The sequence below is a fragment of the Salvelinus sp. IW2-2015 genome, linkage group LG4q.1:29, assembly GCF_002910315.2.
Source record: "Salvelinus sp. IW2-2015 linkage group LG4q.1:29, ASM291031v2, whole genome shotgun sequence".
In the NCBI taxonomy this organism is placed as follows: Eukaryota; Metazoa; Chordata; class Actinopteri; order Salmoniformes; family Salmonidae; genus Salvelinus; species Salvelinus sp. IW2-2015.
The window spans coordinates 13,909,636-13,926,131 of NC_036842.1; the positions used below are offsets into that span (position 1 = coordinate 13,909,636).

General features: G+C 41.9%; 2 protein-coding genes and 1 long non-coding RNA gene across 3 annotated transcripts; all 3 read left to right on the top strand.

The window, feature by feature from the left end:
• Positions 1-347: 347 nt before the first annotated feature.
• On the top strand, positions 348-1,767 carry LOC139026439 (uncharacterized). The gene is made up of 3 exons (XR_011478214.1): positions 348-1,107; positions 1,224-1,460; positions 1,551-1,767. It is a non-coding gene; the product is annotated as an uncharacterized lncRNA (long non-coding RNA).
• A 5,291-nt stretch (positions 1,768-7,058) lies between these two features.
• Positions 7,059-10,188, top strand: ska1 (spindle and kinetochore associated complex subunit 1). Its single transcript, XM_023983852.2, has 7 exons — positions 7,059-7,164; positions 8,124-8,215; positions 8,387-8,511; positions 8,635-8,732; positions 9,053-9,187; positions 9,315-9,484; positions 9,683-10,188. The coding sequence occupies exons 2-7, from the start codon at positions 8,128-8,130 to the stop codon at positions 9,829-9,831; spliced, it is 765 nt and encodes a 254-aa protein (XP_023839620.1). The 5' UTR covers positions 7,059-7,164; positions 8,124-8,127; the 3' UTR covers positions 9,832-10,188.
• Positions 10,189-11,136: 948 nt separating this feature from the next.
• slc2a11l (solute carrier family 2 member 11, like) lies at positions 11,137-15,457 on the top strand. Its single transcript, XM_070443262.1, is given in 9 exon segments — positions 11,137-11,192; positions 11,437-11,538; positions 11,540-11,584; positions 11,619-11,785; positions 11,940-12,063; positions 12,169-12,299; positions 12,489-12,530; positions 12,533-12,645; positions 15,317-15,457. Coding segments are annotated over 9 exon segments (921 nt in total).
• The last annotated feature ends 1,039 nt before the right edge of the window (positions 15,458-16,496 follow it).

Here is a 16,496-nt window from a genome sequence, read left to right on the forward strand (position 1 = left end):
TTTTCAGCCAGTTCACCATGATGCTGGACATTCTAGGAGATGTTCCTGAAGCACGTGAAGCATCGCTACATTCGATTGGATGGGTCAACACCCATGTCTTGACAGGTAGGAATTGTCTGATGAATCAGGGCGTTGTACTCTGTCCCTACATCTCGCAAGGCAAATCATTTTTTTACCAGACTTACCTTACTATGCTTTTCATTGAGTGCCTATAGCAGAGGCTGTACATGTGTAGAAACAATCTATCAAATGAGTTATGTTTCATTGAGCTGTTAACTTTCCCCCTAATAGGATATAAAAGGCTTTTGCCTTTTAGGAATTGATTGATAAGTAGTTTGGACTGAAAATGGTCACAGGCAGGGACTCTGGACATTAATCTGGACATTAACTGTTCATCACAATTTTTGAAAAATTCTTAGTTTTTAAAATTTGCTAACATGCATTGGTCAAAACTGAAGTCACATTGTCAAAACTCTTCACAGTCAGTGAAACAGAAGTGTATGTGGTACAATCTGTGAATAATTTTTCATTGCTTTCACACAAAATGCATTCAATGACCACATTCTCTGAAATCCATGAACTCTTTTCTCATTCATACTCCACCACCTGCAAAACTATATATTTGCAGCACGTTTTCAAATGCTAACACACCGTTTCCAAAACTGTTAAAAACACATTCAAAACAGAAAGATGGCAAATGTCGTGCATTTCTGCAGTAACCAGATTGAAACATATAGAACATCTCAGAAGAATATTTAATCATTCTAAACACAGCTGATGGCAATTTCAGCTGAAAGCCTACCCACGTGTCCTGTTTTTAGTTTCGTTACCAAACAGACAAAAGAGGATGGCTTCGGAATGATTTAGTTCGGAAACATGAATCAAGGAAGACAGGTTGGTGGTGAAAGAAGAGTGGCAGGGAGAGGGAGAACGCGTGGAGGACAAAGGAGAGGAAGACCAAGAGCGGTAGTCTGACGAGATAAGGGCCACAATTATTGACCATGTTGTAAACCATGGTCTCTCTGAGAGAGGCTGGTTTAAGGTGCAACCAAATCTGCAGCATTCAATAGTTGCATCAATAGTAGGAATTTTCCGGCAAAACAACAGGTGAGATGTGCATCCTTCAATGATAATTGAACTACATATTACAATACGATACAGTATGTTCACATTTTTACATGTACTGACATTTTGAAATATATTGATTGTTTTGTGTTTTTCAGTAGGATCCAAGGGTTGCCTCCCACAGGAGGGAGAGGCAGAATATTATCAGATGCGCAGGAAATTTGCATTGTTGACAATAAAACTGCTAGAAATTTGGGACAGAGTGCTGGCAGACAATATCACTTTTGGGAATGTGAATACGGTCAGCACAATGACAATTGCCAGAGTCGTAGAGAAACATAAAATAAGGATGAAACAGTGAACGTGTGAAAGAACTCCGGTATCAATATGTCCAGGTAAGTTGTCTGTTCAATAACCAAACAGGGTACATACACAGCTATGCATAATGTAAAGTACTGTAAAACTGTGGATTTACTGTATTTTAGAGAGTAATGGAGATGGAAGTCAGGCAAACTGGGCATACATTCATCTTTGTGGATGAAGCCGGATTCAATCTGGCAAAAACACGCCACAAGGGAAGAAATGTGATTGGACAGAGAGCAACCGTGGATGTCCCAGGCCAGAAAGGAGCTAACATCACAATGTGTGCAGCACTGTCCAATGATGGTTTGCTGTGTCACATACCACTCATTGGCCCCTACAATACAGAAGAGCTCATTTATTTCTGGATGACCTGCATAATCGACTTGGCCAGCGGAGGAGGAGGGGCAAGAAACTCCCCTACCTTCATTGTTGTGTGGGATAATGTGGCATTCCACCACTCTGCTGCAGTCACAGACTGGTTTGCTGCACATCCCAGGATGTCAGTACTATTCCTGCCTCCATACTCCCCCTTCCTAAACCCCATAGGAGTTTTTCTCTGCGTGGAGGTGGAAGGTTTATGACCACCATCCACATGACCAGATGTCCTTACTGGATGCCATGAATGAGGGGTGTGAAGACACTTCTCCTGAAGACTGCCAGGGTGTGGAGACACTTCTCCTGAAGACTACCAGGGTGTGGAGACACTTCTCCTGAAGACTACCAGGTTGGATTAGACATTCCAGAAGATACTTTCCAAGCTGCATCGCCAGAAAAGACATAAGATGTGATTGTTGATGAGAACTTGTGGCCAAATGCAGGAGAGAGGGAGAACTAGAACCTTCACAGTACTGTACAGTAATGGTGATTATACTATACATGTTGTTGATATTTTTTTTAAATTATTATTGCAGCCCTGTAATTTCAGGAATTTGTTTTTTGTTTCAACTTTTTATTTTTCACAAGTAAATGACTATATGCAAGGATATAGAAAAAAATAAAGGCTATTGAAGCAAATTGCTGCATTTCTGATTCATTCTTGTTACATATACTTTAGTACAGTCAATAAAGTGAAAAGGTGCTATTCTTATTCTATAATGAAATACTGATTTATGTGAAAAATCATTCAAACTTAAAAGAGAAAAGTTAATGTATGTAATGCTCCCTGTTAGTGTGTTTTAGGTCAGTGTGTTATGAGTGACAACGTATGCTTTCTGAGTTAGAATTGTTTCCAGTGTTATGGTCAAAGAAGCTTATTTTGAGACATGTATAAATTGTTTTGGTGGTTTGAGTTTTGGAGGTGAGATTAACTTTGGCCAAGATGAATGTTGGTAATGCAGACCGAAGTGTTTTGAAAAAGTGGCTTCACTATTGACTGATGCTTGTTAGCAATTGACAAAAACTGTAATATTATTTCTTATTAATTGAAATCTCTATGTCAATGGGGGTGGGGGGGGGAGCAAACCGATTCTTTAGCTCCCAAGTCTCTCCCATCCTCTTGTAGAATCATTTTGATTGGCCAGTGCAAGACAGAGCTGGACATCTTTGTGTTCTTAATGTCTACGAAGGCTGGAGGCCTGGGCATCAACCTGACCTCAGCCTATATGGTCATGTTGCACGACATCGAATGCAACCCCTATAATGATAGGCAGGGACAGGACCGCTGTCACAAGGTCAGTGAGGAGGGGGAAACTGTTTACACACAAGCCTTTTGCTAATGTTACCCGCCATACCCAGGCTATGCTTTTTTTGTGTGCTTCCTTTGAGCTTGTGTTGCTCATACACTAGATGTGAGTGTATATGCCCAATAGTAAAATTGTTACCTTTATGTTGCAGGACATTGAACGTAATCGAGCGTTAAGGACTCTATAGAGGACATGACTGCCTCAGTCCCAGGATGATGAGCTCACTGCCCACTCCTAACTCTCACATGAACCACAATATACTGTACCTCGCATGCTCATACCAACACAACAGCGTTCATTTTCATATAGCCTGCCAATGAACATGGTCTCTGACAGTTGATTATAGATTTTACGGGCTAAAACTAGATGCATTTAAATTGTCAGGAGATGAGGACTCGATACCAGAGTACATGGCTCCCTTCTGAAGGCATCATCTTTTTCTATGGTATATTGGCGATCACACAATTTAATGTGCATCCCACCACCTACTGTGCAGGACGGAAACAGGATTCCCAAAAATGGAACAGAATACCACAAAAAAAACGACCAAAAAATAAACTAAAGAACTAATCTGTGAAAAAATAAAACAGATCTGATCTCTACACAGGCTTAAGGGAAACCTGGGAGGACGGGTCTTCCAGCGCCAGTACCCCTTGCAAGTCTTCAGATAAAATACTTAAGTCCCAAAAACTTTTCTGCCGCAGCCACAAAGTTTCTTAGACTTCATTGAGGATTGTGCCGTACAGTTTATAACTATGGCAATGAATTCCTCAAAATCCACCTTTTTAACACACGGTGTCTTTTGACTGGCAGCAAACATTTACCACAGGCTGTGGTGCGTCAGTTGTTTTCTCAATTCTTTTAACTGCCAACGCATAGGAGATTCGATTGACCGCTCAAACTTTTGCCACCTCAATCTCCTTCACCCTTACATGGCACTTCAGGAACTCAGGATCATGATCCCCACCACAATTGCAACACTGTCGTCCTTCTACACACCGTTCTTCGGTATACTCTGTCCGTCTGCACACAATTGAAACATGGCCTAATCCTTTACAATTCTTACACTGCAATGGTTTGGGAACGAAAGCTCTTACGGCGTATCTTATATAACCAAGCTTCACATGCGTAGGTATTTGCTCTTCATCAAAAAAACAACCAGACCGTCAGACTTAATTATTTTTCTCCATTGACCCAGCGGGTCAGACGACGGGCACCAACCACACCAGGAATTTTCTTCAGGTATTCAACCTGAATATCTGTCGTCACCCCTGAGATTAGTCTTTTGACGGGTGCTCTACTCTGAAGTTCAAAACACAACATTTTTTGGATGTAAGGATTATTTTGAGGCTCACTGCAATCTTACACTGTTCTTAAGAAATACAATTAATCAAAATAAGACCACTCCTGGTCACTCTGATAGACTCCACTTTTCCCAGCACATACTTCAGCATTTAACACCTCAAAACAGGTTTCCCACATACAGTGCCTTGGGAAAGTATTCAGAACCCTTGACTTTTCAAAATGTGTTACGTTACAGCCTTACAATATTGATGTAATAAAAACAAATCCTCAGCAATCTACACACAATACCCCATAATGAAAGGGAAAACAGTTGAAATTTTACCAAATGAATTAAATCGAAAACAGATACCTTATTTACATAAGTATTCAGACCCTTTGCTATGAGGCTCGAAATTGAGCTCAGGTGCATCATGTTTCCATTGATCATTCTTGATGTTTCTACAACTTGACTGGAGTCCACCTGTGGTAAATTCAATTGATTGGACATGATTTGGAAAGGCACACAACTGTCTAGAAAAAGGTCCCACAGTTGACAGTGCATGTCAGTGTAAAAACCAAGCCATGAGGTCGAAGGAATTGTCCGTAGAGCTCCGAGACAGGATTGTGTCAAGACACAGGACTGGGGAAGGGTACCAATACATTTCTGTAGCATGGAAAGTCCCCAAGAACACAGTGCCCTCTATCATTCTTAAATGGAAGAAGTTTGGAACCCCCAAGACTCTTCCTAGAGCTGGCTGCCCGACCAAACTGAGCAGTCGGGGGAGAAGGGCCTTCTTCAGGGAGGTGACCAAGAACCTGATGGTCACTCTGACAGAGCTCTAGAGTTCCTCTGTGGAGATGTGAGAACTTTCCAGAAAGACAACCATCTCTGCAGCACTCTACCAATCAGATCTTTATGGTAGAGTGGACAGAAGGAAACCACTCCTCAGTAAAAGGCACATGACAGCCCGCTTGGAGTTTGCCAAAAGGTACCTAAAGACTCGCAGACCATGAGAAACAAGATTCTGTGGTCTGATGAAACCAAGATTGAACACTTTGGCCTGAATGCCAAGCTTCACGTCTGGAGGAAACCTGTCACCATCCCTATGGTGAAGCATGGTGGTAGCAGCATCATGCTGTGGGGATGTTTTTCAGCGGCAGGGACTGGTTGACTAGTCAGGATCAAGGGAAAGATGAACGGAGCAAAGTACAGAGATCCTCCTGACCGTTGTGCAGATCTGATCCGCAACTACAGAAAACGTTTGGTTGAGTTTATTGCTGCCAAAGGAGGGTCAACCAGTTATTAAATCCAAGGGTTCACATACTTTTTCCAACCCTACGCTTAATGTTTACACGGTGTTTCAATAAAGACATGAAAACGTATAATTGTTTGTTATTAGTTTAAGCAGACTGTCTATTGTTGTGACCTATATGAAGTTCAGATGAAATTTTATGACCAATTTATGCAGAAATCCAGGTAATTCCACTGTAGCTCGAAGGTCTGCTTCATTCGAGCTCAGCATCCACTTCCGCGTCTTTTCCTTCTTCCGAAGGCATCACTGGGCTTTATTTATTCGTCTGGAGGGTCCTAACGGTTGTTGATTTGTCAGGTTATTCAGAGCCATGGCTGCAGTGGGGTACTGCAGTTTCGCAAGGCCCCCACCAATGTCAATTATTAAAACATTTTATGAAAACATTTTGTTTTAGGAAAACAATTACTGCAATTCTCCAAATGTTGCCATGGGGCAGGGAGACCATTTGCAGATGTATAGCCAGTCTCATGCTATTCTACAAATGTTGCCATGAGGCTGAGGAAATGTTAGTGGTGGGGTTATATCCTTCCTGTTTGGCCTGTCTGGGGGTATCATCGGATGGGGCCACAGTGTCTCCTGACCCCTCCTGTCTCAGCTCAGTATTTATGCTGCAGTAGTTTATGTGTCGGGGGGCTAGGGTCAGTTTGTTATATCTGGAGTACTTCTCCTGTCTTATCCGGTGCCTGTGTGAATTTAAGTATGCTCTCTCTAATTCTCTCTTTTTCTTCTCTCTCTCGGAGGAGCTGAGCCCTAGGACCATGCCTCAGGACGACCTGGCATGATGACTCCTTGCTGTCCCAGTCCACCTGGCCGTGCTGCTGCTCCAGTTTCACTGTTCTGCCTGCGGCTATGGAACCTGACCTGTTCACCGGATGTGCTACCTGTCCCAGACCTGCTGTTTTCAACTCTAGAGACCGCAGGAGCGTAGAGATACTCTTAATGATCGGCTATGAAAAGCCAACTGACAACTGAGGTGCTGGCTTGCTGCACCCTCGACAACTACTGTGATTATTATTATTTGACCATGCTGGTCATTTATGAACATTTTGCCATTTCTGTTTATAATCTCCACCCGGCACAGCCAGAAGAGGACTGGCCACCCCTCATAGCCTGGTTCCTCTCTAGGTTTCTTCCTAGGTTTTGGCCTTTCTAGGGAGTTTTTCCTAGCCACCGTGCTTCTACACCTGCATTGCTTGCTGTTAGGGGTTTTAGGCTGGGTTTCTGTACAGCACTTTGAGATATCAGCTGATGTACGAAGGGCTATATAAATAAATTTGATTTGATGTTTTAAAGATTGGCAGGGCAATCCATCTGGTTGGCTGCGCAACTGCATTGCAGCAATGATCATTCTGAACACAGCGGTAAGATTCGAATTGTGCCCGCGTGAGGGAGGTTGAAGAACAGAACATTAGCTATCTCGGAAACACTTAAAGTCAACTACGAGTTGATAACTTTAGGTAAGTTACTCTGTGTTACTTGGATTTTTAACGTCAGGAAATGTTTTTGACTAACTGGACGGTTGAGCCAGAGAGGATTCAGATAAGCTAGCTAACTATCTAGCTAGTTAACGTTAGCTAACTTAGCTAGCCATCATTGTGACTAACGTTACATTTTTTTAAATGTAATATTATTGAACCTTTATTTAACTAGGCAAGTCAGTTAAGAACAAATTCGTATTTACAATGACGGTCTACCAAAAGGCATCCTGCAGGGACGGTGGCTGGGGTTAAAAATATTTAAAAAAAAATACAATTATAGGACAAAACACGCATCACGACAAGAGACACCACAACACTACTATATACGTAAAGACATAAGACAACAACATAGCATTGTAGCAGCACAAAACATGGTACAAACATTATTTGGCACAGGGCAACAAGGTAGAGACAGCAATACATCACGCGAAGCAGCCACAATTGTCAGTAAGTGTCCATGATTTAACTCGATGTGGTTGAATGCAGCCAGCTACTCGAAATTCAAATATTGAGCTAGATAGGATTGACAGTCTAGGAGGTTGATTATGTATTTTCACTTCCTAGCTACTCCCCCCCCCCAAAACTTTACATATAACTAGCTACTGTAAGAATGTTGTAAAGCTTCAAATGCGTTCTTTATTGGCAACTGTTACTTGTAACGTTTTTAGAAAGGCATTGTTTTCCTGAAACGTTGTTTTTTGAGACAAAAGACATCAAGCGTCAACAAAAACAAACAATGGGGTAATTAACCGTTATATTTTGGGTTATGATAGTGGAAGACATTTAATAAGCCCATGAGGCATTTAGGCTAAGGCATTCTTCAAGATTCATATGTCAAAATGAACATTGACTGAACAGCAGGAAGTCTTCCAGCCTGTGCCTTTTTTTTCTTCTTCATTTTAATGAACAGCTGGTCCTTTTCCCATCTTCCTTTTCAGCAATATGAGTCATTGTGAGCTTGAGGATATAACCCTGCACTTGAGTGACAGGATTTCATCCACAAGACGTGTCTTGGAGCTGCGGACAATTGGTAACTGAGATGTGTGTGTATATATATATATATATATATATATATTACATTTACATTTAAGTCATTTATAGCTTGTTATCTCATGTATTTAAACAATGTTTCAGCTAACAGGAACTCAATGGTTTTGCATAACTTAATTTAAACTTATCATGATTTATTCCCAATTTTCAGCAAAAGATCAAGACAAGCGGGTCATTCTAGGGAAGATAGGACAAGATATCCTTGCAATAGATGGACTCCTTGACCAGTTTGAGAAATGTGTTGGCCGCCAAAAAGACCTACTGAAGCATTTAAAGGTATTTCATGCATTCTTCACAATACATTTTTAGATGGGTCCTTTTAGCTTGTCTGGATTGCAATATCTTTAAGTATGCTATTTGTACTGTATGTCAGTGTGAAATTTGTTTTTTCTTTCACAGGAACTAGAGGGTTTCTTCGAGGAGGATGTGCAGGATGGAAAGAACCTTAGGGACAACATGCCCACACACATGCCCAGGAAGGGACAGCCAGCAGTCCAGTAAGGATAGTGTGTGTGTGTTGGAGGATGTCATAATTTTTTTCATGTAACTAGGCAAGTCAGTTAAGAAAAAAAATCGTATTTACAATGACGGCCAAACCGTTACGACGCTGGGCCAGTTGTGCTTCGCCCTATGGGACTCCCAATCACAGCCGGTTGTGATACAGCCTGGAATCGAACTAGCATCTGTAGTGACGCCTCTAGCACTGAGATGCAGTCCCTTAGACCGCTGCGCCACTCGGGAGCCCAGAGGAGAAGCTACTGAGTACAAACCAAGTAAATGTGTTGTCCGCTATTTTGCCCCTCCTTTGATATCCCAGTGGAATAGGGCCTGCGGGTCAGAGTGGACCTGTGAATGTGCAGCCAGTCCAGCAGGTTCACACCAGGAAAACCTCCAAAAACCAGATCAGAGAGATGGAATTCATCACCAGCCCAGAGTTTGATACCATCCCTCAGTGAGTCTTCCTCAGCAGCACTATATCCACATACTGCAATGCAGCTTTATTTATTTAAAAGTTTTTTTTCTTTATTATTGTAAGATATCTTTCCTCTGTAACTCTCTCTCTCTCTCTCTCTCTCTAGGTACATGAAAGGCCGTTTGACATATGAACAGCTAAACACTGCTGTGGAAAGCATTAACACAGCCGTAACAGGGAAGTACAAGATCTTGAACCAGTCAGCAAAAACCCTTAATAATGCCACACGCAAGCTTCATCAACGATTTAAGGAGGAAGAGAACAAGGACACAAAAGGTACCTCAGTCAAACTACTCTGTTCTAAAGAAGGCTCTCTGCTTTGCTGTCCTTTGACACACAACAACGTTGGTCATTGCATTGAGTAATTGTCTCTAAGCAAGGGCCATTATCTTCTCTGACCCAGATGGCATTGTTATGACAACCTGTATACTAATGGAAACAAACTATCACACTACTCCTCTGTGTTCCCTACAGGTCTGTTTTTCATTGTAGAGGCTGACATTAAAGAGTTCACTCGGATGAAGGTGGACAAGCGCTTCCAGAGCATCCTCAGCATGCTGCGTCACTGCCAGCGTCTGCGAGAACAGCGAGGGGGAGGTATCACACGCTACGTCCTGCTGTGAAAGGAGCAGAGCTGGAGAAAGGGGGGTTGTCACTGAGCTTGATCTGAATACATTGAGTTGTCCTCTGTCTCTAGCATGATCGGCTACAACATCTGTCATATTGACTGAGGGAGGGGTGAAAATACAACAATTAATTATATTGAGAATAGTGGTTGTGGCTCAAAACGTATATGTTCCTAGTGAAGAATAATTGTTTGGGGTGGGTGGAGGTTAGTATTTGAACGTAGTTTCATTCATGAAACTTATTTTTAAATTCAAAGGTTTTATTAGCTCATTTTAATTGTCAATGTGACTTTGTCCATAACAACCATGTTTTATATAGGTAGAAAGGCAATAAATATATATTTTTAAATAATAGTTAAACAAATCTTTTGGATCAATTATTATATTAATGTCAATTGTGTGCAATGTGTAAGAATCTCTTTCCAGGTACCACTTGACATTGCAGGATACACATAATAAGTTGTATCTTATTCTTCCCTACGAGGATGTGCATTTGTTATTATAAGGGCACGGTGTGTTTGCTTTGATGTTTGATCCTTTTGGTTATTCATTTAGCTGTATGAGTTAACATTTCACCAGTTTCAGTTAAGCATCTTTATTTTGGATGTCACATTTGCCCTCATTCAAGACATTACATTGAACCAGGGACTAGCTACATACATGTCACATGCCTAGACAGTGCCATCTGTAAAGTTTGGTGCCTAACTAACCTCTGTACTAACCTCCGTGCTTCTACATTGCTTGCTGTTTGGGGTTTTAGGCTGGGTTTCTGTACAGCACTTCGAGATATTAGCTGATGTACGAAGGGCTATATAAAATAAACTTGATTGATTGGTGGAGGAGGAATAATGGTCTGGGGCTGTTTTTCATGGCTTGGGCTAGGCCCCTTTATTCCAGTGAAGGGAAACCTTAACGCTATAGCATACAATGACAATCTTCCAACTATGTGTCAACATTTTGGTCAAGGCCCTTTCCTGTTTCAGCATGACAATGTCCCAGTGCACAAAGCGAGGTCCAAATGGTTTGTCGAGATCCGCGTGGAAGAACCTGACTGGCCTGCACGGAACACCTGATCTCAACCCCTTCGAACGCCTTTGGGATGAATTGTGAAGCCGGCTGCGAGCCAGATCTAATCGCCCAACGTCAGTGCCCGACCTCACTAATGCTCTTGTGGCTGAATGGAAGCAAGTCCCGGCAGCAATGTTCTAACATCTAGTGGAAAGCTTTCCCAGAAGAGTGGAGGCTGTTATAGCAGCAAAGGGGGGACCAACTCCATATTAATGCCCATGATTTTGGAATGAGATGTTCGACAAGCAGGTGTCCACATACTTTTGTGTATCTGTCCTGACCTCACTTCTGTGAGTACTGTAAATCCACATCAAAAGTATTAAAATGTCAAGAGTAGACCACGGCAGTATTACCAGATAAATGTGGCTTTGCAAAACAAGTGCAGTTATTGTTACCTTATTGTTTTGGAACTGAGTGTAATAGCTCTGAATAAAAAAAAATCTCAACAAACTAACAACTTCAGTTGGATACATGCCAATGAAAATGAGAAATGGTTTGAGAACCATAAATGTTTGACTGACCCAACCTCCATAGCGTCACAGCCACCCTCTTGGTGTTACTGCAGGTCATAAAGGAGGTGGTGAACACCACATGCCTGCAGCGGCATAGGATCTCCTAAGAGCAGTGGAAAGTGACTTATCTGGTCCTTCATCGTCTGCATCTGGTGCCTCCAGAGGTTTCTGTTTATTTGAAGGTGTGGTTACTATTTGATGTAGTAGGACATTAATTATGATGATTTTGTCCACCACACTTTCCAAAAAGAGATGCCTGTTATTGAACAACCTGTTTGTCATTGGCGGTGCTGTGATGATGCTGTTGAGCAAAACGGCCATGTCCTTTGAGATGATCATGGTTCGACATTTCCTCTACGGCGTTAATGCAGGTCAGCTGATTTTCATCTTTTGAAATGATATCATTATTTTACTGTAGGCCACAAAACAAGGTCATCTTTATACCTGTCTTAATATCTCACTAGAGGAATTATGCTGCTTAACTGTGTCTGCGATATGGTTTGTCCTTTCCAGTGTGTGCTGCAGGTGTTAGCCTCCAACCAATGTGGTAATGTAATGTACCCTTTAAAGGCTGTGAGGAATGGTGGTTTGTGTCTGTAGCCACCTTTGTGTCTATGGGGAAGTTCTCAGGTCAGCTTCTAGGGATCAGGTGAGCTGTCTGGTTCTAGTGTGTCAGTCAGGGATGCTTATATCAGTTTAACCTGTGGTGAACGAACACTATGTGATGCCATGTGATAGCCTTCTGTCCTTGCAGTGAGTTATTGGGGACAGAGGACAGGTGGCAGTGGTTGCTGGGTTTCAGTGGTGCGGCCGCCCTGTCCCTCCTCCCAGAGTCACCCCGATACCTGCTGCTGGACCGGGGCGACCACCAGGGCTGTGAGAAAGGTAAGCACCTGGGTGAAGCTCTTTGATAATATGAACAGGTAACAGGTTGCCTAAGGAAAACTACCTCACCAAAAATGTACTTGCAATTAGTGTTATCATAGTCATCCTCATCATTACCATTATGCCTGATTTAGCTGTCTTTATGTCCTTTTCCACCTGTGTATCTTATTTGGCCTTTCCCCTCTGTAGCCATCCGCAGGCTGTGGGGCAGCAGAGACCACAGTGTGGAGGTGGAGAGATGCTGGTGGAGCACGCCTCAATGATTGGGGTCCGCAGCCACACTGTGTTGGACCTGGACCAGGCCGTACGCTGGCAACTCCTCACCGTCCTCGTCACCTTCAATGCTGTGAGTTGATGCAGGAAGTCGATCCATGAGATCAGTGTGTTTAGAGTTAGAGTGAGCAAAAGGGTATACAAATGTAGAATGGCATGGTCATGTCCTTTTCTGATCAAAGCCTACCTAGAATCTTAAGTTTTTTCAATTAGATACAGTCTGATTGACTGAGTGATGAACTTTGTCATTCTGCTCCTCTTCAGATGTGCCTTTACTAATTTGACATGTTGCATATGGCAAGGATCCCCACCCACCAGTTGCGCCATGTTGCCTTGGGAACCGGTCTGTGTGAGATTTCCGCCTGTGTGAGTCCTATTTCACATATCCCTCACCACTAACCCTAATTAACCCTATATTAACATTGATGAACTATGAACACTGTGAAATGAAAATGACCATTCTTCATGTTTTGGTTGACCTTTAAAAGGAGGGGTTTGACAGAGCTTATATGTTATCAAGCCTGTAATTACAGTGCGTTCAGAAAGTATTCACACCCCTTGACTTTTTCCACATTTTGTTGCGTTACAGCCTTTTGTGTCATTGGCCATACACATAATACCTAATAATGTCAAAGTGGAATTATGTTTTTAGAAATGTTTACAAATTAATAGAAAATGAAAAGCTGAAATGTCTTGAGTCAATAAGTATTCAACCCCTTTGTTATGGCAAGCCTAAATAAGTTCAGGATACAATTATCCTTAAGGTCCCTCAGTCGAGCAGTGATTTTCAAACAGAGATTTAACCACAAAGACCAGGGAGGTTTTCCAATGCCTAACAAAGAAGGGTACCGAGAGCAAGGAAACCGGTCAGGGTTTTCACCATAAGGCCGAAGGTGGCTTTAAAAGTTAGAGTTTAATGGCTGTGGTAGGAGAAAACTGAGGATGGATCACTAACATTGTAGTTACTCCACAATATTAACCTAAATGACAGAGTGGAATTAAGGAAGCCTGTACAGAATAAAGATATTCCAAAACATGCATCCTGTTTGCAATAAGGCACTGAAGTAAAACTGCAAAAAATGTGGCAACGGAATTAACTTTATCCTGAATACGAAGCGTTATGTTTTGGGCAAATACAACACAGCACATCACTGAGTACCACTCTTCATAATTTCAAGCATGGTGGTGGCTGCATCATGTTATGGGTATGCTTGTCATCGGCAAGGACTAGGGAGTTTTTTCTGATAAAAGGGAACTGAATAGAGCTAAGCACAGGCAAAATCCTAGAGGAAACCTGGTTTGGTCTGCAGTCCAACAGACACTGGGAGACAAATTCACCTTTCAGCAGGACAATAACCTAAAACACAAGGCCAAATATACACTGGAGGTGCTTTCCAAGACAACATTGAGTGTTCCTGAGTGGCTTAGTTACAGTTTTAACTTAAATCGGCTTGAAAATCTATGGCAAGACTTGAAAATGGCCAATGGTCAACAACCAATTTCACAGAGCTTGAAGAATTTTTACTCCGGAAGACTGCGAAAGGTAATTAACATGTATTGACTCAGGGGTGTGAATACTTATCTGAATAAGATATTTCTGTATTTTATTTTCAATAAATGTGCAGAAATTTATAAAAACACTTTCACTTTTTCATTATTTTTTATAAATCGGTGATAAAATAAATACATTTTAATACATTTTTAATTCAGGCTGTGACACAACAAAATGTGGAATAATTTCTAAAGGCGCTGTATGTACTCAGAGTGCCCCCCCGTGGCGTGTCATTTATCTGGAGTCGACAGTGAAACTTCTACCGTAACTACTTGACACGGATTGGTATGACAGGTGATGGTAATATCAGAGGTGCATACAGATGGCAGCCCCATGCACTTACCACAAATTCCTCTTTTTGCTAAGTTTGCCATATTGTACAATGCCGTGGGGTTTGCTCTTTTTTTGTATGTTCATTTGCATAGTATACATGATCCCAATTTTAGCTCCAAAGTCGATTGTGCTGATTTATTGGCACATTGAACCATGTTGCGCACCGTAGTTTAAAAATTCAATGTATAGTGCTAAAACAATGACGCCATATCTGCCATCCTAATGCATGTTCGCCATTGATAGCACAGGAAAAAGGCTGCTCCTCTACAAGGATTACCTATGCATGGCAGTTACCCATGGTTTTCTGGGTCACTCTACCTGCAGGTAAATCACACTTTATAAGCAACACACTGCTCTGTCATCATGGGTGACATCTTTTCCATGAATGGAACAATGCTCATTATGAATGAATGTCATTCATTCATAATGCCACTGAATGTCCCTATATATTATCACTGGGTTACATCAATCTTTTACAATAGGTGGCAACATCAGTGGCTCATCAATAAGCCACACCATTTGTTGTTATTTGTTGTTCAGATCCAAATCTCCTGGATCCCTTACTGCAGTATAGTTCTCATCTTCACCTTCTTCTTCTCCACTTCAACCAGTCGTTCAAGTCAGCAGCCTTCACTATCGGCGCACCCTCAACAGTGGTGAGCACATCAGCCTCTCTCTCATACCTTGTCACATACACAAACAGGTATAACAGTGGTACTGTAAGTATTATGTGACAGTGACAAGGAGTACCTAGATTGTAATTACACGGTAATTACATAGGTATTGGGACTCTTATTTGATAAGTGGGACCGTGGCAGCTGATGTCATACACATGCACTCACAGTATGTTTATACACAGGAGAAGTTGGACTACTACTGTTTGCTGTCTGGGGTGTTTGGGTGGTACAACATGTCTGAGACTAGGAACCTTACCATGATGGAGATCACTGGCGAGATTCACAGGATGCATCCCAACAGGGGATCCTCAGGGGAGGGATAGACTTGACCTCATTAACCCCATCATATCAAGGCATGCACAACCACCAAACTCTGAACATTTGCCATCATCAATGACATTGTGTCTGACTTGTACATCGTTGTGTCCTTCCTGTTAAAACATTGTATTTGTTAAAACTCCTCTGTAAAGATTTGCCCCCAAGCCATTTCCAGTCTAATGACACCTTAATGGCAAATCAATAATTTTGACCTTTGGGAAGGTGAGTACAGTGTGATAAAACTGTTAATTCTCTGGGTCCTCTTTAAGAAATGTGTTTAGTATTGTGAGCAGGCCCAGGTCTCTGTTGTTATCAGGCTCTGGCCCCAGGCAAACAGGCGCTAATCAGGGAGGGAGAGGTTTTACCTCTGACACTCCTAAAGTCAGCATACTGTATGTTGTTTACTGATGAACAAGTTACATCCCTTAGGGAATGATTCAATCAGCTCGCCTTGAGTTTCTTATTAGTGAGTCTGGGCTGCCATACACAGTTTAACTGTTTGACTTATTACACTCATTTTGAGGTAGTACTTTTTTCCATTACTGTGGTGTTCAGGATTAGTATCAGAATTATTCAATGTGTTCTCTCTCTCTCTCACCTGTATTCGGGGGTAAGTGTTATAGATATACAGGTAACTGCTAACATAAAGGAAACACTTGAGTAAATGAGGGATACAAAGTGTATTGAAAGCAGGTGCTTACACACAGGTGTAGTTCCTGAGTTAATTAAGCAATTAAAATCCCATCATGCTTAGGGTCATGTATAAAATTGCCCAGTTGCCCATTATTTTGGGTACCATGGCTAGAAGATATCTCAGTGACTTTGAAAGACGGGTCTCAAAGGATCATATGGGGTATAAAGTGTGTGTGTGCATGCATGCCTGCGTGCGTGCGTGTCACCCACCCACCCACCAGAAATCTCAACTCAATTGAACACTTATGGGAGATTCTGGAGCTTCAACAAAACACCAAATTATGGAATTTATCGTGGGAGAATGGGGTCTCACCCCTCCAATAGAGTTCCAGACACTTGTAGAATCTATGC